At 40.4% G+C, this 21,656-nt stretch overlaps 1 protein-coding gene across 3 annotated transcripts in view; it reads left to right on the top strand.

Annotated features, from left to right (window-relative positions):
* Positions 1–13,713, top strand: part of xirp2a (xin actin binding repeat containing 2a) — a 67,531-nt gene extending 53,818 nt beyond the window's left edge. For 2 of the 3 annotated variants that reach the window (XM_084921394.1, XM_084921395.1), the window contains 3 exons: positions 234–9,474; positions 10,435–10,568; positions 10,654–10,766. In XM_084921394.1, coding sequence (XP_084777520.1) covers positions 234–9,474; positions 10,435–10,529 — 9,336 coding nt within the window. In that variant the 3' untranslated portion in view covers positions 10,530–10,568; positions 10,654–10,766. Of the gene's footprint in view, positions 1–233; positions 9,475–10,434; positions 10,569–10,653; positions 10,767–10,792 lie in introns of those variants that run through there. The other variant, XM_084921396.1, reaches the window with a different exon arrangement.
* Positions 13,714–21,656: the final 7,943 nt, after the last annotated feature.

Raw genomic sequence — 21,656 nt, 5'->3', positions numbered from 1 at the left:
AGATGTGTCAGCTTTTGTGCATTTACATCCAAATTAGAATTATTTGTGTCTAGCTTTAACTTTTCCAATCATTTTCATTTGAGGTGTAAAATGTACAACTTCTTAATTCCTGCTCAGCTTCAAAGCTTTCCTCTCCACTACTTTTCATGCCACAAAATCAACATATTTTTTCCAAATACGATTCTAACCTCACTGTTCCTCTCTTTGTGATGAAAACATCTTGTGAATCATAGGTTGATGTGGATTTTGACAAGTTTCAGTGGGCACCAGTGAACCAGTCCTCTAAAAAATCTGCTATGACAAGATATGAAGCTTCTTCCACTGTAAAGACAGCTTCTGCTTCATCAGTGGCTTCTGAGGTGACAGACCATTTCCCTCCTCCACCCGCAAACCTGCTGCAGGTGTCACAAAAAGTCCCAGACCACATTGTCTCTCCTCAGCCTCAGGAGTCGACATCTCAACATAAGTATACTATTAACAGGGAACAGTACTTAAAACACAAGAGCATGGCTGAAATAAAGCGCCTCTACAAACACATACACCCAGAAGTGCGCAAAAACCTTGAAGTTGACATTTTAAGTCAGCTCAGTGAAGCAGAAATGACAGAGTTGGAGAGCAAGGAAGGGGTGGGTGACGTCCAGCAGGTGTGCTATATGTTTGAAAATGATGGCAACAGCTCCAGTAAGTGTTCGAGCCCTGACAGAGAATACCTGGAGTGGGATGAGATCCTTAAAGGTGAAGTGCAGTCCATGCGCTGGATGTTTGAAAACAAGCCCTTAGATACGATTAAAGACGATACCCCTGATGAGAATGATGAGAAGACTATTGCCCAGCAGGAAATCATTGCTGGCAAAGATGTCAGATACACAGCTTGGATGTTCGAGACGCAGCCTATAGACACTCTGGGCGCAGAAACATCCGATACAACTGAGCAATCGCAAAAACAGATCGATCTAGCAAGAGGAGATGTCCGTACTGCGACGTGGCTCTTTGAAACGCAGCCGCTTGATTATCTGAATAAGATCTACCAAGAAGATGAACAGGAGACAGATGCTTGTGTGACTAAAGACATTACTGGTGGAGATGTGAAAACCGCCAGGTATCTGTTTGAGACCCAGCATCTAGATTGGTTGGGTAAAACAGAAACAATCGAGGAGAGTCACTTCCTCAACCTGAAGTCTGAGCTGGAAGAAATTAAGGGCAATGTGAAGACAACGTCCCGCATGTTTGACACACTGCCCATGTGTGTCATCAGAGGTGATTCAGGAGAGATGCTGGAAATCACTACCATTCGCAGAGAAGAGACAGAAAAAGGAGATGTGAAGACATCACGTTGGATGTTTGAAACCCAGCCTCTGGATATGATCAACAGAGACCCTGCCAAAGTAAAGCTGATATGTGGGATTTCCATGGAGGATAACATTCAAGGTGGTGTGAACAAAGGTAGATGGCTTTTCGAGACAAAGACACTCGACACGATCAAGGATGAAGAATGGGAGAGCTCAAAGAAGGAAAAAGATGAAATAATTGGAGCTGATGTAAGGAACCACTGTCTTGTTTTCGAGACTCAGCCTATGGATACTCTGAAAGATAATGCCAATGCTCGACCTTTACCCTCTGAGGAGATTGTAGGGGGTGATGTTCAATCAGCCAAACATCTGTTTGAAACAGTACCAATGGAAAATCTGAAAGAGCTGGTTGAAGTAGGAAAACTTAAGAAAACAATGGCAACAGAAGAAGAAAAGGGTGACGTGAGGCATCAAAGGTGGGTGTTTGAAAGTCAGCCCTTGGAGAATATAAGGGAGGAGAAAAAGGAGATTACAAGAACTGTGAATATTGAAGCGCTTGACAAAGGGGATGTGACAAACTACAAAGAAAGGTTTGAAAGCATGGATTTAAGTAAATGTGAGGGAATGCAGAAAATTCAGGTCGAAGGTGTCACGAGTGGCTATGTCAAGTCCAACAGAGTTCTCTTTGAATCAACCCCATTGTATGCTATGCAAGACAGCTCTGGCCATTACCATGAGGTAAGGACTGTGAGGCGTGAGGAGATTGTGAAAGGAGACGTTCGCAGTTGCAGATGGATGTTCGAGACGCGTCCTATTGATGAATTTGATGAAAGCATTAGTAAGTTTCAGATCATAAAGGGCATATCTAAACAGGAAATTGAGTCAGGGGATGTCAAAACAGCCAAGTGGCTGTTTGAAACCCAACCACTTGACACCTTTCAATTTTTCGGTAATTTTGAGAATGAAGATAATAAAACTAACAAAAGTATTCAGATTGAGAAAGGAGATGTAAAGACTTGTAGGTGGCTATTTGAAACTCAGCCAATGGATGTTTTGTATGAAAAAGTGGATAAGAGTGAGTCCGATGTTGAAGAAGTGCAAAAAGGTGATGTGAAAACATGTACTTGGCTCTTTGAGACACAGACACTAGACAACATACGAGATCATTCAGAGTCAGAGACCATCCTGAAGACCTGCACTGTAAAGCAGGAGGACGTTCAGGGAAAAGACGTGCGGCTGGCTCGCTTCCTCTTTGAAACAGAGAATCTGGAAAACATCACTGGGGAGGAGAGCAGCTCTTTCAGGAGAGTCACAGAAATCGACATCCAGTCCGGTGATGTTTCCAGGATGAAGTACATTTTTGAGAATCGCTCCTCTGACATTATGAGCTCCACCTCTGAGGAGACAATGCAGAAGCTGAAGGCGCAACAAGCTCAGGACCTCCAGAGGGGAAATGTGGTCAACTGCACTTGGAAGTTCGAGAACCAGCCGATTGATGCGATCCGTGATGACGGCACTGAGGCAAGGGAAATTCGCACGGTAACTGATGTTCAGGGAGGTGATGTTGATAAAGGCCGCTTTATTTTTGAGACATTCTCTCTGGATCAAATTAAAGAGGAGTCCACCGAGACTGATATTTCAAAACTCTCCAGTATCTTTAGAGATGAAATAGAGAAAGGGGATGTGAAAAATTACACCATGATGTTTGAAACCCAGCCTCTCTATGCCATCTGTGACAAAGAAGGCCACTATCATGAAGTAACTACAGTTACTAAAGAAGAAATCATGAGAGGAGATGTGGTGGGGGCCCGATGGCTGTTTGAGACAAAGCCTTTGGATTCAATTAGAGATTCTGAGGAGGTGTATGTTATTAAAGCTGTGACTGAGGAAGGTATCAGCAAAAAGGATGTTAGCTCTGCCAGGTGGAGGTTTGAAACGCAACCTCTGGACGAAATTACAGAGGAGATAAAAATGAGGTCAAAGACAGTTGAAGATATCCAAGGCGGCGATGTGAAGAAAAATAAGCAGCGTTTTGAGACTGATGAGATGTCTCAAAAGTACATCAGAACTGTTAGCATGAGTGAAATCCAAAAAGGCGACGTTAGAGCTGCCACATGGATGTTTGAAACCCGCACGATTGATGAGATACGCGGCGATGGCGCAGAGTATGATGGCATGGAAAGAGTGACAAAAGAGGAAGTAATGAAAGGGGATGTCAAGCAGTCTGTGTGGCTCTTTGAGAAGCAGCCGCTTGATAGAATCAAAGAGAGTGATGGCACAGATCTTGTTGTGATAAAGGAGGAAATCCCACAGGCTGATGTGAAGACGACAACATGGCTGTTTGAAAGCACTCCATTTCATGAATTCAATGAGAGCAATGTGGAAAAGACAGAGATAATTGGTAAAAGTGTCAAAGAAACACTTGAGGAACTTTATTCCCAGAAAATGGTGGACTCACAGGGTATTCTTATTGAAGCGGATGAGATTGGGGATGTCCGCATGGCAAAGTATAAACTCATGAACCAGGAGACTCCTCAAATCCAAAAAGAAGAGATTATTAGAGGGGATCTGAGCAACATAATGATGAACCTCCTGAACCGCAGGGAGACCACTGAAAGGGTCATAACTATCGACGAGGAGGAGCGTGGGGACATCAGCACCACTGTGATGCAGCTATTCAACCAGGAAAGGGGAATCAATGTTGAGAAAAAGGAAATTATCCGTGGTGACATTCAAGAGGCCATGAGCAATCTCCTCAAGAGGGAAGGCTCCTCCAAGCGTGGCATTCTGATTCAAGAGGATGAGAAAGGAGACGTTAGGATGACTATCTACTCTCTTTTAAATAAGGAGGAGAGGGCTGGCATGGAAAAAGAGGATATCATTCAAGGAAATGTCAGCAAAACTCTTTATCGCCTTCTCTCCAACTCAGATGGAGAAGACTCTAAAAAGATAAAGGTTTTAGACACGGAGCGGGGTAATGTCAGCTTTTACTCCACATGCATTGAGTCCGGAGCTTTGGATTACCTGAGGCAGCTCCAGTATGAATCGGATGAACTCCAAGAAAAAGTCCAAAAAGAGCGCATCATAGGCGGCGACATTGAGGAGACCAAAATATTGCTGCGGAAGAATCAGCAAGAGATCGGTCGCACAGTAACAGAGGATGATATAGTTCCTGGTGATGTGCACAGCATTGTTAAGGTTTTTATGACAGAGCCTACTGTCACATTCAGAAATCTAGAGAAAAAGGACATTGTTAAAGGCAACCTCAGTGCAGCTTTGGATTCACTGACCCAAGCCATCAATCAGAAAGTGGTAATAGAGAAAGAGGAGGTGGTAAAAGGAGACATACCCACTACTTTGAAGTCTCTGGAGGAGGCCCAGAATCAAGCCAAAGAAATGGAAAAGCCTGAAATCATCAAGGGAGACATCAGGGGTGCTCTCGAGTCACTGGAGAAATCTGCGTCCAGCAAAACCGACGCAGCTGTTGAAGATTTAGTGCCAGGTGATATTAAGGGCACCTTGAAGTCCCTCGAGGAGGCAAAGCAAGCTGTGAAAGAGGTGGAAAAACAGGAGATTGTTAAAGGAAATATCCACACAGCCATGCAAAGTTTACATGAGGCATCAAACGAGAAAAAGGTTTATCAGCACCAAGTGAGCGAGCAAGGTGATGTTAAAGCCACCATCCAGCTCTTGCTGCAGCCAACAACGTCCCCAAGAATGCAACACAGAGGGAGCCATGAAGGGGATGTGAAAACATCCATTAAATCGCTTTATGAAGGACAGGAGATGACACAGGTGGAAAAAGAAGATGTTGTGAAAGGTGACGTTCAAGGGACAATAAAGTGCCTAATGCAAAAAAAGCAGTATTCAAAACCCAAACGCATGTATCCTGCCAAGAAGGCAAAAGCGCCCATGCAAAACACATTAACTGTAAAACAAGAGAAGCATGAATGCGCACATGAAGTTAAGAGCGAGGGTGTTGCAGTCAGTCCAGCCCCCGCTGTGAAAAACCTCTCTCTGAGTGGTGAGTCACAGAAGCACACACAGAAGCAGCATGAAAACAAATCGTTGAAAACACAGGTAATAACCCAAGAGGACCGCTCTGTTACTGTAGCCAAAACAGACAATCCTGCAGGGGCCTCTCAACTGAAGAGCACGAAAGAACAGAAACAGAAAATACAGGCACCCAAGCCTGTTATGATAAAGAATAAACAAATGATTAATAAAGATCAAACAGATGTGAGGGCTGCTGATGTGTCGGTGGTGAAAGAGGAGCAAAGCACATCACAGGCGAATATTTCAAACAGGCAAATGTGTGAGACAAAGACGATCAAACAGGTGCACACTACGGTGACGGAGAAAACTGTTGTGCACAAGCAAAATGTAATGGAGCAGGTGTCAATGTGTCAAAAGCAAACAGAAAATAAGGCTCTCGTACAAAAACAGAACATAAAGAATATGAAGGTGGATAACCATAGCCTTGACATGAGAGGGAAAGGTGTGAATAAAAAGCCAGTGAAGCCAGAGATTCACTTTCCCCCTCCTCCGTCCTCGCCGCCTCCCCCATCAGAGTCTGAGCTCTCCCTCCCTCCACCGCCTTCACCGGTGACTGAGAGCCCAACACCCCCCATGTACCGGCCTTCGATGATGAGGCAAGACAGCGACCTCCCTCCCCCACCTCCACCGCCTCCACCTCCTATGGAATGCATAAAGTCTGAGCCTGAATTTTTCCCTCTTCCTCCACCTCCTCCACCACCACCCTCTGCGAGCACACAAGATTTTCTCCCTCCACCTCCCTCACAGCAGGAGCTTAATGCAATGCCGCAGCCTTCCCCTGCAAGGCCAGGGAAACCCATTAGCAGACCTTTATTCAAAGTGCCCAGGCAACTAGAACCACAGCAACCCATACAAGTTAAGCCCAAATGGCAGAAAAAACAACCCACTCCTCCGCCGCCTCCACCTCAGCTCCCTCCTGAGCAAGAAAAAGCTGTGTCAACAGTCAAGAAAGTAGAAGCTAAAGTTAAGGAGGTGAAACAGGAAATAACCCAACAGGTTGAAATCAGCAATCAGACTGAGTCAACAGCAATGTCCCAGACAAAAGTATCAAGCATTCCAGTTGCAAAATCAGTCCAAAAGCAAAGCCCACAGCCACCTAAAAAAGTATTTGTTCCTCCTGTTAAACTGCCTCCAACTCCAGACCCTGATTCAGCGTCCAAAGCTAGACCTTATGCTCGCAAATTTAAAACCCCACTCATGTTTGCAGAGGAAAGGTACCGCCAAGAAAGGCTGGAGAAGGATGAAATGGAGAGGAGTAAAGTGAATACCCCCACTTCTCCCCCAAGTAATATTCAGTCATTTGATGCTAATGCTCAGCATCCTGCAGCAGAAAACACTGAGAAAAAAGTAGATATAGCGACAATAGAAAAGGCCGAAAAAGCTAAAACTGTTTCCAAAGAAGCAATAGCGGTCCAGGACATGCCTTCTAAGAAAGCCACTTCCCAGATCCCTTTGAGCAAACCTTTGATTTCAGTGCTAAATAAGAAAGCAGCTGCTGGATCTTCAAATGTTTCCAGCCAGCAATCCTCGGAAAAAAATCTAGCCTTTGCCGAAGTTAATAAAAAGGGACAAACTGCATCCGCCAATCAGACTGCTTCTGTTTCTCATGCTCACCATGAGGTTTTACAAAATGAAGTCCAGTTGTGCTCGAACTTGGCCACTTTTTCAGTCCAAGAGCAGCAGCAGATTATTAAGAAATCTAGCACCAGGTCTGTTACTGCCACACAGGGAGCGGCCCATGAAAATGTAGATCTTCAAGGCCAGGTCACATTGAAAGCCGAAGATGTAAGGAATATTAATGTGCCTTTGACTCAGGTGGAGAAAATTAGTCCCCCTCAACCCACTAAAATTCCAAAGGTGACTCCAAGTTTCAAGGTAAAAACCTTTAAGATGCCGGTGGAGAAGAAAGAAGAGAAAAGTGACAGGTTGGGACAAAAGAAAAGTGAAATGAATTTACAGCAAGAGAAAAGTAATGTGTCACAGAAAAGTGAAACCAAAGTGAGTCTGGAAGGCAACCAGCTAATTTCCACGAGAACTGAGGTGAAAACAGAAGTGAAAGGAAAAGAGAAAAAAAGCCAGGTGACCCAACCTGTGAAGGAAGTTGAAGTAGACGTTCACACAAGAAAGGGAAAGCAGGTGCAAAAACATGAGACAGAAGTAAAACTGTCGCCATCAGTTACTGTGTTAACACCCAAGGTGGCTAAGATAACATGTGAAGCAACCCAACGGGGACAAGGCCATGTAGCTGTCTCCCACAGTCAGCAGAGCGTGAAGACAGAGGAAATTCAAAGACACGAGGAGGTGGTTGTGACTGAGAGTGTGGTACAGCAAAGGCTTCAGAGGCAAGAGGCTGTTCAGATGCAAAAACAGCAAATGAAGCTGCAAGCGGTGGAGATAAATAAAACTCAGATCAAAGCAGGAAAGTCAAAAGGTGAGCCTAAGGATGTGTCTGTGAAAGGGGCAGGCAAAATTTCCCACAAAGGCGAGGCTTACCATGAAGATATCACCGATTTAGAGAAATGCACTGTAACTCATAAGCTGCTCACTCAAACGAAAGAGCTGGAGGGCGCGCCAAGCAAAATAGACTCCAGCACTGTCAGGACGATTTTAAGTGAAGTCCCTGACTGGATAATGGGCTCAGATGAGAAGAAGAATTTAAGTGAAATTGCTAAGCAGCAAAGCAAGAAAAAGTTGAAAGAGATGATGGTTTATGTCAAAAATATAATTGAAGCAAAGCTCACACTTTTTGAGAAAAACCTGACAACAGTGGAAAAGGAGTTAAGAAAAGACAAAGACAAACAGCCCGTGCCACCACCAGTGCCTCCAAGACCAGAGAAGAAAGTTTTCGGTGGGGCGACTGCAAAGATATCAAAGATAAGCACTGGCTCATCCAGTGCTGAAAAGAAAGTAGTGGAAGAGAAAAAGTCCCCTCAGGAGAACAGAGTGCATAAGGAGCTGAGTGAAGGAGCCGATCACAGGGTGTCCTCTCCATTAGCAAGCATCCGCACTCCATCGCCTACTTTTATTAGTATTGAGTCCAGGAGAGTTGACTCGCCACTCAGAGTGACACCTTCTCCTCCACCCTACAAATCAATTGGAACCCCTCCGCCACATCATGGCAAGTCACATACGCCTACATCTACCTTTAGCAGGGCCACACCTTCTCCCACACTAAGTCACTCAGAGAAGCTGGTGAAACTGGGGGATGCCACATCAAAGCTTTCTCACATTATCACCCTTCCTCCTCTCGTGCCAGTTCCCGAATGTTTTGCTGCTGAAAAAGAGCAGACATCCCCGTTTAGCGACAGGGAGACCCTCATTGAGAGAAACGAGCAAGGCTTGACGGATGTCGCAGAAATGGTGGATTCCATGATGACAGTGAAGGATAAAAAGTCTTTCTTTGAGGAGGCCCAGAGGGCAGAGGTTAACAAGATGTACATCCGGAAGGATCCAATAGATATCCCTGAGCGGTTGGGACCTGATAGTGAGGAAGTCACTGAAACCGTTGCCATAGATATTCTTAAAGAGGATCTCCCTAGAGTTGACTTGTCAAAGCTCGTAAACAGATTTGAATCTCCGAAACCAAAAGTTTACACCAGAAAAGATCCTATTGTAATAGCAGAGAGGCTGGGGAGTGACACAGAGGAAACAGAGACTGAACCACATGCGCCAAGAACCGAAGACATCCCCACACTCAATGTCAAAGCAATCAAGGATGTGTTCGAGACGGGAGAGCATAGTTCTCAAGCAGCCAGAGAGCTTAGAGAACAAATAGAAAGAAGAGAACCTGAAGCAGCCTGCTCCGGGCAGGCGGGTCACTCTGAAGCGACATCAGTCACTGAGCAATTCTGCACCATTGATAACTTTGGAAATATGACAAGACAGATGAGGAGCGAGGTGCATTCTGGGAGTTCCCTGACCCGTGGTAACCCTCCGTCCTACGCAGACGTTGTGAGGGGAAGAGTTCCTACTGTTGCTGTGCCCCCTGAGGCCTCCTCCGAAGAACTGCTGAGAAACTTCCAGCAATCATGGGCTGAAAGCCAAGGAGTTTTCCAGAACCTGGGCTTCAGTGTCACGGAGCAGAGGACTTCGCAGATTATAACGCACCAGCAGCAGAGTGTCGTGACGGGTAAACTGAGCTGTGGCATGAGGCATGATGGGGTGGTGAACATGCTTTGTGTGGGGAATTTTTAAGGAATCAGCTGCACTGTGTGGAAAGATAAAAAGCATTAACTTTCAGAATGTGTTTTTCTAACACTTGATTTTCTTTCATGTGTTTTCATTTGTCAGAAAGGTTAAAACTCACTGTTTGTATCCTGGCAGTTTTATGCTTTTTAATATTCACAGGTTACATTTTGTTCCTGTTTATCCACATGTCTGCTGTGTGAAACTGGCAATGATGCTAATATATTGAGCTAATATATCTCCTGCCTGGGTGTGAGATGCTGTTTTTGTCTGTGAAAGAACAAAGAACAAAGAACCGCCTGAAAACTCATCAAGGAAAAAACAAACAACAGCTTTAATGTGAATTCTTTTCTTTTCTGAAATGGATTCACCACATGTCAGTGTTTTCTTTTTCCAACATCGTTTTTTGAATCAACATTTTTTCATTTCACAGCATAAGATTCCCAAATAATCAATAATAATAATAATTATTATTATTATTCATATTGTGATATATTTATTGTAATCATGACATCTAACACAAATATAAAATTTCTCTCCCATTTTGAGAACTCTATTAATATTCTATGATTAAGAAGATCGGAAGAGTTTTATTAAGTTTTATTAACTGTTCAGTTTATAGTTACCAAACTCAAAACAATCAAGCAGAAACAAACAAAAGGATTTGGACTGCGTTCAAGTAAACACAGTCGGGTCCGAGATAAATCTGAAGGATGACTAAAATAATTATAATTGATAAAAAAACATCTACTTATTAACTTTACGAACTTTGCTAAAAGTTTTGCTTTCTGCAGCTTTTCCAATCCTTTATTTTATTATCATTTGTTTTGTTGAGACTACTAGAAATCATTTCTCTATTATTAGTTACAGATTACAAATTAAAATGTTTCCTTCTCTTTTGCAGAAAATTCGAATTCCAGAGTCCGAACTGTGCAGGGCATGTCGGAAGAGAGTGTACCCCATGGAATCTCTGATTGCGGACAAACAAAACTTCCATAAAAGCTGCTTTCGCTGTGAGCACTGCAAAGGCAAACTAAGGTGGCGCTACTTCACACAGCAAACGCATTCTTTGTCTTTTTATTTTCCTCTGTTTTAACTAGTCTACTTTCTTTAAAAAAAACAGCCTTGGCAACTACGCCTCTCTCCATGGACGCATGTACTGCAAGCCACACTACAAGCAACTGTTCAAGTCCAAAGGAAATTATGACGAAGGATTTGGACAAAAACCACACAAAGAACTTTGGAATAATAAGAACACGCAGAACTCTGTCATGAAATCACCGTCACCTGAAAAGAAAGTCATGGATTCCAAATATTCCACTGCTCACAGTACCTTAGCCACCCAGGATTATGATGGAAGCAAATCAGCTGATGAGAGCAAAAAGCCCACAAATAAGATTTCCGTAGTGTGGCCTCCCCAGCCAGATTCCCCTAAAAAATCCTTTGCAATCGAGGAGGAGTTGAAGTTGGTTAAGCCATCATGGCCCCCTAAGGAGGGCTCAGCTCAGGAAAACGAGCACCTAAATCAGCCTGTGAAGTCCTCATTAAAAGACACCGTTGCTCCTTCAGCTGAAGTACAAAATGGACTCCAGGAAAATAACAAGGTGCGTGAGAGTGCCTGTTTAACAGAGAGTGTAAAAAAGCCCGAAGAGACTCCAGCACAGTCCGAGTTTCTGACCTCCTCTGTAGCAGCCGCTGAGGAGCCAGCGGGTGTCAGTCACACTCGAGAAAGTAAAGAGTCAAACAGCGGCTCGGAGGCTGCGGCACAAAGGGATTCTGAAATGTACTCTGAAGTGCACCCAGGAGTGGAGGACAAAGAACAAAGTGAAGGGAATGATGGTGGAGATGGAGAAAGCGTTAAAGTGCCAGAAAAGAATGAAGAGAAAAGTGCAGGAAGAAGGGAGAATGTGAAAGTAAATGGACATGACAGGCAGGTAGAAAGTGCAGCATTTGAGAGTGAAGGCCAGGAGGAGATAGATAAGGTAAATAATGAAAGCATGAACAATGGGGATGCAGTAAAGGTCACATTAATAGATGAGCAGACAACAGCAGGACAGGCACTGAATGCTAACTCCAATAATAATAATAGTAATAATAATAATGACCAGACATTGTTTGACCATGAAACCCTGCTCGAAGGGCTTAACAAGGCTGAGGGAAATAAAAATCATCTGCAGGTTTTGACAGATACAGCTAGAGCAACAGATTCATCTCAGGCCGATCCCTTTAAAGAATCAAAATGGATGCCAAGTGAAGTGTTGCAGTTGGCACAGACAGATGATGCTTTTGTGCCAGAGGGTGCCAAATGTCCTGAAGCCACAGATTGCTTTTCAGATACAAATTTCTTCACAGAAACAGGCGAGGGAATGCTGGCTGTCAAACACGAGGCCACCGAGCCAAAGATTAGCACATCAAGCTTCCTGGAGGACATTTTCGCCGGCTTGAGTACCAGCAGCTCCAGCCTGCTATCTGATTTCAAATCTGACATCTTCAGTCAATCTGCCGGGGAGAGGCCTCCGGCCTCAGTGCTGGATGACCTTTTGGATTTTGGGATGGACCCGAGAGATGTGAGGGGAAAAGATGAGAAGAGCGACAGCTTTGCCACAGACTACAGTGCAGTAAGGGACGGTATTTCTCTGTGGGCAGAGGAAGACGACGAAGACCTGACAGTGGAGGAGCAGATCAAGAGGAACAGATACTACGATAGTGAGGAGAGTGACAATGCTTAAATTTTGGGCCCATTCAGCTAATAATGACAACATGTATTTTCACCTGTCCATGGAGAGATGAACAGCTCTGATTGAATTTAGCGTTTTTGTACTGAGTTTTTTGAATCTAGTCTTGTTTGATGGAGACTGAATGCACCCGGTGTGCAGAGGAATGGATATCTGTTCTCTGTTTATGTTACGTTGGATCTATATATTTGCTGACTGATCTAAATAAAGCTATATTTTCAAACTTTGCAGTATATTAGGTAATTACAAGCAGTTGATTTTCTTTAAATCAGTATAAGGAGGGTTTTTTTTTTTTCATTTCTATTTTGTCTTCTGTTTGAAATAAAGCTTCATAAACTTAACAGTATGTGACTCCTGTAATGACTTATTGCAGAGACAAGCAGAAGCAGTAGTGAACCATATCCAAATCCTTGTCTGGGTGGTCAGTGCGCCTCACCTGCTGAAATTTCCTTGGTAAAAGGCGTATTGATTTTCACTGATTGAGCAGACCTGCTGTACGAGTTACAGATTTTTCCATTACGTGGCTTTTGTCATCTCCTCAGTTACAGTTTGAACATGTGAGGTAATTAGCTGGCGAGCGAATATATACTGCAGTGTTAATTACAGCAGCAAAAAAAACAAAAAAACACTACAGGACTTTAGAAAAAAGTGATGGCTTCACAAATTTTGTGCAGGTCCCATTACATTATGCTGACAGATCCTTTAAGTTGAGGAAGTATTGTTGTTGCTTTAATAATTCAGCATCCTTTCCTGAAAGGCTGTTTGGCATCTTTTTAATTGGGGTATATTTTTTCCAAGTAATGTTTTAATGGACAATCCAACAAGAATGCCATTTTTACAGATGGGATTTGTGGGCAGAAGGTAGTAATAATACCAATAAAAAACCCAAATGGTATTCAATTTTGCAATTAAAACACATTTATCTATAAGGGTATTCTGAACTCTTGGTACTCTGATCTTAGCTTAATACCATAAATGCAGTTGTCTTCTATTGGTCCATTAGCAAGTTCATGGAAGGTAAACTAAATTATTCTGAAGCAACAGGACCAATTCCTGATTCAGCTTATTTAGTTACAACAGTGACTTAGTCTGCAATAAGTAAGTGAAGCTGGGTTGAACTGGATGATTCTCAAATTTTTATATATTAACTGATTAAAAAGGTCTCAAGAAAAGGTAATGTACCGCATAAATCTGTCATGAAAGATGGCCAAGAGCTTCCTTTAAGTTATCATTACCATAAACAATCATTGTTCTCATTAATATCATTCATATACTTACATCATATGGGGAAAAAGTATGTAATACAGGCTATTGGTATCAATAAAAACTAACTGGGACTCTTGTTTTGCACATTATCAACTACACTGTTAAAAAAAAAACATCTTAAAAGAACGGTAATATTCCGGCAGCTGGGGCGCCAAAATACGACCGTAAAAAAACAGAAAATAACTCCCGCATAAAAATACGGTTATTTCCAGTAATGAAAATACAATTAGTTGTGCTAATTTGACATTGGATCTCGCCTTTTTCAAGTGCCGCTAAACATTAAATTAGGAACATGTTAATGTGATTAAACAATGAAATCATCTATAAATAGGAAAAAAAAAACATCTTAAAAAAACGGTAATATTCCGGCAGCTGGGGCGCCAAAATACGACCGTAAAATGACAGAAAATAACTGTCCCATAAAAATACGGTTATTTTCAGTAATGAAAATAGAGTTTGTTGCGCTAATTTTACATGGGATTCTGCCTTTTCCAAGTGCTTTTAGACATTAAATTAGGAACATTTTAACGTGATCAAACAATGAAATTACCTATAAACAAGGTCAATGAATGTGGCAATATGAATCATAATACGTAAATGTACCGAAATATACAGTTAACAGTTGGTTTAAATAATAATGGCTTGCATGCCCTGGGACAGACTGACAGAGGCGAGGCTGCCATATCGCACCATCGGCCCCTCTGGCCATCACCAGTAGGCGATGAGTATCCGAGCTGGGGCTCGAACCGGCAACCTTCTGATCACAAGGCGAACTGCCAACTCTTGAGCCACGATCGCCCTAAATAGCAATGATAATAATACTTATGTGATGTAACACAAGCTTATAGGAACCATGTTATATACTTTTCCATAGCATTACATTTGAATTCAACAGTTCAATCTTTCAAATAATGGACAGATATTTGTGAAATCATGATACATTTGTGAATGTATTTTAACAATCTAAATATGCATATGTACAGACAGATACATTTAATAATCATGAAAATTATGTTTTATTACATTTACAGTGATTTTACGTTGATTTACATTTGAAATGTTAAATCACAGTCTATTTATGTGAATTTAATGATATTCTAGAAGAACAGTACAAAACTGTAAAATACACAGTAACATACTTCTATAGTACAATTTTTTTTACAGTGTGGCAGATGGTAAATGATAATCTGGCATTTCCTCAGTGTCTCCATTTTGTCACTATTTATGCCTATGCATCCCAGAATCAACCCTCTACAGACTCCATGTACTGCACCTCAATCTACAGTCACACATATGAGTCACTCAAGACAAAGTGTGTATATGTCAAGGAGCGAAAAAGTACAGAAACACTAATAAACTGATATAATTCCTGTCCTTTTCTTTCTTGTTAGAAGCTGCAGTGAAGATCTGAATGTTTGTAACAGTTCTGGTGTCATGCTTTGCCAAAAGGTGGATCCAAAGAGCAAACCCAGGCAACACTTGGCAAGTTTAAAGTAGTCATAGTTAAGAAGTGAATGGTTTACTGATAGAGAGCAGTTGGCAGGGAGATTTAGCAGCACTACAGGTTTGCATATGGGAGCCCTGTCAAAGAAGAGATAAAGAATTACCAGGAGTCGAAGAGGAGAATATGGTCCACCTGCGATAGTCATTAGTTTTATTAGTTATTAGTATAGTTAAGAGTGAATGGAAACTTAGAGATTGTTTGTGGGCAGCTGGTGGATATCCAAGTTTGGTTAATTATGGAATTAATAATGACGACCATGATCTGTCAGAGAAATCTTGCAAACTCCGGCCGTGTATACTCCATATTTGATTACTAGACAGGTGTACGGAGAGCTTCTTCAATGGAGAAACTCCACTCAGGATGGACTCAGAGGAGCCAGAACAACTACTCTACATGACACTTAATAGCAAAGAATATTAAGAAAAACAAGATCTTTCATTTACATTTGAAATGTGAAATCACAGTCTATTTATGTAACTTTAATGATATTCTAGAAGAACAGAACAAAACTGTAAAATGCACAGTAAAACACTTTTATATTAGGATTTTTTCCTACAGTGCTGCCATACCCGCGACCTTGTGGTTGTTAGTTCACATTCATTGGCCGATGCTTAGCGTCATGTTATTATGTGTCCCAACATCCAATGGCATGTCACATTGTTTTTATGGCCACACCCTCACCCCAGAGGCCTATTTCTGTTCAGGAATGTTGTGAATACTTTGAGATTTATATTAATTGCAATTCCTACCTCTACATTTATTTTTTAAAATATATAATTAGCACAGCGTGGCTGTGCAATGATTTATGTTTTTTTTAGTTTTTATTCCTATTAATTATATTTTCACTTGTTACCTCTGAATTATTGAATCAGACCTAGATGACATGAAATTTTCAGCAAAATTATAATTCAAATATTCCTTTAATTGTTGATTATTCTCATTAATTTTCAATCATTTTATATATTTTTCCATAGTATTACATTTGAATTTAACAGATCATTCTCTCACATAACAGACACATATGAAATTATGATACATTTCTGAATGTATTTTTACAATCTAAATATGCATATGTACAAAAAAATATATTTAAAAAACAAGTAAATTGTGTTTTACTATATTTACAGTGCTGTTATGTTATTTTACCTTTGACATGTAAAATCACAGTCTACTTATGTAAATTTAATGATATTCTAGGAAGACAGTACAAAACTGTAAAATATACAGTAAGATACTTTGACATTACTATTTTTTGGAACAGTGTAAACAAAGGGCTCTTATCTTAGATGTTTCCCATAGGTGGCATCTTCTCTCAACAAGTAGTCTCAGTATGTCTTTATCCACTCATTTATTGGATAGATTAGTGAAAAGATGCAGAAGTGCATTAAAAGCCTGAACAAGGGAGCTTGACTGTTTGTAGTGACATGAGTATGTTGACTTTCATCCAGGTCACTCGAATTCAGGTGTTATCTGATCGAGTTGTTTTCTCTTTTTTCTCCATCTTAGTGTTATTCTTGCCCCTGAATGGAAGGAGTATGTAATCAGTTCTGTTTGTTTGTCTGTCTGTTTGTTAGTTAGCAGGCTGGCATCTACAGTTTTCAAGATATCAATTTTAAATTTTGTGTGATAATAATTTATAATAATTTGCCCTCCCCAGCTTAACAACAGCCTCTACTACTCATGTCTGTGATGTTGATTATTGCAACAAATACATGTTAGTAAGTGCTAAACATACACAATTATGGCTGAATCAGACAGTTCAAATGCTGCTATTAGACTGTGAGGGAAATGCTGTGCCACAGTTTGGTGAGAAACATAAAGAACACTAACCATTCATGAAAACAAACAACGTAAATATTAACTGCTTTTTCCAATTCATGCCATAACTTGCTGATGAACGTCACACTGCTGGAATAAAAACTACTTCTTGTTGACTTGATGCCTTGCATCAAGAACATAGATTTATATAAGTGCTCTAAAGAGTAACTACTAACCAGCAAGGCAATTCAACAGTAGGCTGAAGGACAATTAATATGGTTTTGATTTAAGGGATAACTCTTCTGATAGAAATCGCTGGAGCGCACAAAGGGTTCTGAGGATTAACATTCAGGTGGTCCTCACGATTTATTTAGAGGAGAGGTGCATTATTACAGAGTGTTCTACTATGTGAACCGGAATGTGGAACTGCTAATTGTATGTTGTTCATGAAAATTCCAGTATCCAGTATAAGTGGCGCTCACCTCTAAACACTCAGAATCAGGACTAAATCAAAAGTTTTAGAACAAAGACTTTTGGCACTTCAAACATATTTTATTTATATAGCACCAAATCACAACAACAGTTGCCTCAAATTGATTTTTTTAAGACCCTACAATAACAGAGAGAAAACTCGTAATAATAATCATCAACAACCCCTTCTGAAAAAGCACTTGGCAACAGTGGAAAAACTCCCTTTTAATAGGAAGAAGCCTGCAGCGGGACCAAGTTCAGAGATCTGGAAATTCATGAAAATTCCCTGAATTTTCTTTTTCAGGTCTACTCAAGCAAACATGTACACAAAGCTAAGAAACCAAATGGGAAACAAAAAAACAATAGAAAACAAACCAAGTGAAAAAGACTGACCAGCCAATAAAATACTGTGCAATTGTTCTTGAAATTTTACAGTATTTATAACATACTACACTTAAACATCCGGTGCATTTTTTACTGATGAAATCAATTCAATATGGAGAGATAATTAGAAGAAACTGAAGATGATATATTGATATATAGAATTCAATTAAGGTATCTGGCAGTTAGACTCTGATGGCCCATTACTGCAGAATGGAATCCCAGCGGTGATGGGGATTAGGACAGAACCTGCTGGAGTGCAGATACTGGTGGTGGAGATGAAGACGGAGGTTTGAATGGAGCCTGAGGAACAAGGGAGATGGGGGCAGAGGTGGGTTGCACAAAGGCGTTTGAAAGGGTGAATGACAGATGAGCAGTGAGATTTAAAGTATGCAGAGTGCAGGCTGATTGGCCTAAAGAAGGCCAGCAGAAAGACTATTGGACTAGACTAATTATGTTACAATGAGCTTGATAGCGTGGGAAAGTGGAAGCAATGTAAAGCTTAGATTAGTGACCAAACATGTGGGAAGCAGACAAATGTGTGACTACAGGTCTTCCTTATTGAGCTTCATTAAAAAATCAGGTAAAGGATGGAGGGCAAAATCTGAGTTTTCTGGAATTGTGTATTCAAATGTGTTTGTTTGAAGAAGTCTGAAGCCCAAAAATAAATAAATAAAATGGGGCCGTATTTCAATATTAATTTTAAAATATAATAACTTTTAGGCGATATACTGTTTACATTTGATGTGTGCTTTAAGCCATAGCTTCTTTATTCTTACGTTTTTAATTGGGGCAATAGACCTTTAAAACGTAAATCCAACTTTATTTATATACACTGTAAAATCTAATTAGTTCCCAGAACTCAAAAAAATTGAGGAAACTCGTTGCCTCAAAAAAATTGAGTAAAGCTTAGCTAAAAATGACTAAATTAGGACAACTTATTTATTTTGAGTACTCTGTACAAGCTCATTTGTTCCCAGAACTCAAGAAAATTGGATCAAGTTTACGTAAGATGACCAAGTTAGGGCAACTTACTCATTTTGAGTACACTGTACAGCCTTGTTAGTTCCCAGAACTCAAAAAAATTGAGGAAATTCGTTGCCTCAAAAAAACTAAGTAAAGCTTACTTAAGATGACTGTTAGGACAACTTACACATTGCAAGTCTGCAGTATTAAGAATAACTTGATATTTCTGACTGTACAATTTTAATTGTTTACCTACTGACAAACATTTCAAGTTCAACTAAATGAAAAAACTATTTGTGGTAACCTGAATATGATTAAAAATAATTAACAACACTTTTTGTAATGATGTTAAAATCAGCCCAACTTTTATTTTCAAACACAACAAAGTATAACAGCCAACATACTGGACACTGTTCTGCTGAACAACAAACGATTATATTGCCATCACTGTTATTATCTTACAATGAAACAAAGTCTCAGATGTAATTATTCTGAAAATAAGTTTACGCCTACCACAAGTTTGTTTTGTACTTGCATTACTTATATAATCAAAATAAAATATTTATTGTTCTGTCACAAGTGCAGTCTCTGATTTAAACAACACATTTGTTTTTCATTCCAACACAGGAGCTGGAATGTTGTAATGTTTTAAGGATGGCTTGTTTCCAGTCCAGGCATTACTGCCTGAATGACTATCATGGATCAAGGTGATCCAAATGTAGGTGCAGAAGAAAGTCTTTAACTTCCCTTAAGTACAGTGGCAGTGGATGTGGGTTGGAGATGCAATGAGCTTGAACCTGCAGGCGACCATCTTCACTGACCACACCATCTGTGACGGAGGACTCATCTCTCCTGTTGTCCTGCAAGCAAACAATCATATTTTTTGGAACATGAACTTAATTGCTTTCTTAAAACATTTTTTTCTGCATTTGGTATAAAACAGACTCCAATTTACACAATCTCAGGCTCCCTCCCCACCGGAGAGGTGACATTCAATGTCCCAATTGTCAGTCTGGATAGCCGTAACCACCACCCAACACACAATAATGTCATGAAAGCATCATTTTAAAAAGGGCTATGCAAACATGGCCAATAACTTTCATTCTAATGATGTGCAAAATGATTTGGGAACAAAACAAATTTTGCTGTTAGAAAACTTGCAGACTTCACTATATACAATGTAGACTAAGTTTGGGGGATGTGATCTTTCAAGAAATGCAGACCAAACTGTTGTTGTTTGTTTACTTACACAGCATGTCTTGTAGAATTAACTGGAGTCACCAGCAACAGCATAGTGCAGTCATATCTCAAGTCTAATAACAGAAGACAGGAAAAGATCAGTAAAGAAACAACTTCCCCAAACCAAAGCACAAATAAAACAATAAGTAAAACAGGCTGATCTAAAGTATGATTAAAGTTCAGCCTGATTAATATAAATGTCACTAACAGTTGCTAATATATTGGAAAACCAAAATACTTACCACTGAGTTGATGTCTTTCTGTCCAACAACAGGAGTGCTGGTCCCGAGCCTCAAAGACAGTAAGAAGCAAGCAGAGGGAGAAAAAACAGCATTTTTCAACATTTTTCAGCATTTTTCAGAAAGTGATTTTATCCTTAATGGCTGTGCAATTATTGTAACATAGAGATTGCTTATGTTTTTAAATAAAGGCTAGATTTTACATTAATAGATGCCACAGATGTTCAAAAGCTGCCACAAAGCATGAAAAAAAAATGGACGTCTCCAAAAACGTCGGAGCATTTTTGCAAATATGTGATGTCTTGATAAATCGATCAGATATTTGAACTTTACACAGCTACATTCTCGCCTGAAAATATCTTAAAAGTTTATTTTGTGACCCAGAAAAAGTAATAAGTTTTTTAGCCACGCTCTTCCGCCATTGCAGCGCTTACAAGTACGCACAGGTTCCGACAACCGGCAACAAATGCAATCCTCCTTTTCCCCAGACTACCCTTTCTGGGTCACAAAATAACCTTTTAAGATATTTCCAGCCGAGAATGTAGCTGTGTAATGCTCAAATATCTACTTAATTTATCAAAATATCACATATTTGCAAAAGTGCTTCCACGTTTTCGGAGAGCTCTGTTATCCACCAGCGTGATAGCTGACCGGGAGGTCAAGGCTCGATAGACTCCAGGAGCACAGCTAACTCCTGGCTTATTGTTTTCAACCCCCCCTGCACTCTTTTGCTACTCAGGTTAAACATGATATATATATAGTTAGTTAGTTATGGCTATGGATTGAAAATACCCCCCACACCCCACCCTACCCCTAACAGCTATACCTCCCGAAGAATTTTGTCTGGGCTCTTATCTCACTTTTTTATTTCAAACAATCAACAGAAAATTTCACACACATAGTTTTATGTAAGGTTTTTAAGGCAGTGGTGTTAATTTTTAAGTAACATGAGCCCAGCGGCAGCAGCAACGCTAGGCTAACACTAACTAGCTAGCAAGATTATAAACCTGGTGCTAAACTAAGAGAAGCCACAAAATCAGTTTGAATAAGAGTAAACATTTACTCACCAAGTCAGTGTGTCAGGTAAAGATCCACTGCAATGACAATAATCTCTTGAGCTGACGCTTCTCCAGGTTTGCTCAACATATTCCATAACAAATGCTGGCACCATGAACATGCGGACTGATCCGAGAGGGAGGAGGACGGTAGTCACGTGGCATTTTCAAAACACATCTTTCATCCTTCCGCCCTGAGAAGCAAAACTTCCAGCTTACTTAGTTTTACTAAGTTAAGACAACTCAAATAAATTGAGTTTATCAGCATTTTTGCATAAAAAGTACTGGTAACTTATTTAAATCGAGTTCTAATAACAAATTGTTAAAAATTGAGTTCAGCCTATTTAATATTTTTAATTAAACACAATATTACATTTTACAGTGTAGTGTCAAATCACAGGAACAGTTGCCTCAATGCAGTTTAAATTGTAAGGTAAAGACCCTACAATAGAAAACATTTCAGTTATGCTAAGAACATATCCCTACAGCTCATACACAAATCTTTACCTTTA

This window comes from Perissodus microlepis, chromosome 23 (genome assembly GCF_051167445.1).
Source record: "Perissodus microlepis isolate ML-2025 ecotype Zambia chromosome 23, ASM5116744v1, whole genome shotgun sequence".
In the NCBI taxonomy this organism is placed as follows: domain Eukaryota; kingdom Metazoa; phylum Chordata; class Actinopteri; order Cichliformes; family Cichlidae; genus Perissodus; species Perissodus microlepis.
This window is presented reverse-complemented; position numbering and strand designations above follow the sequence as displayed.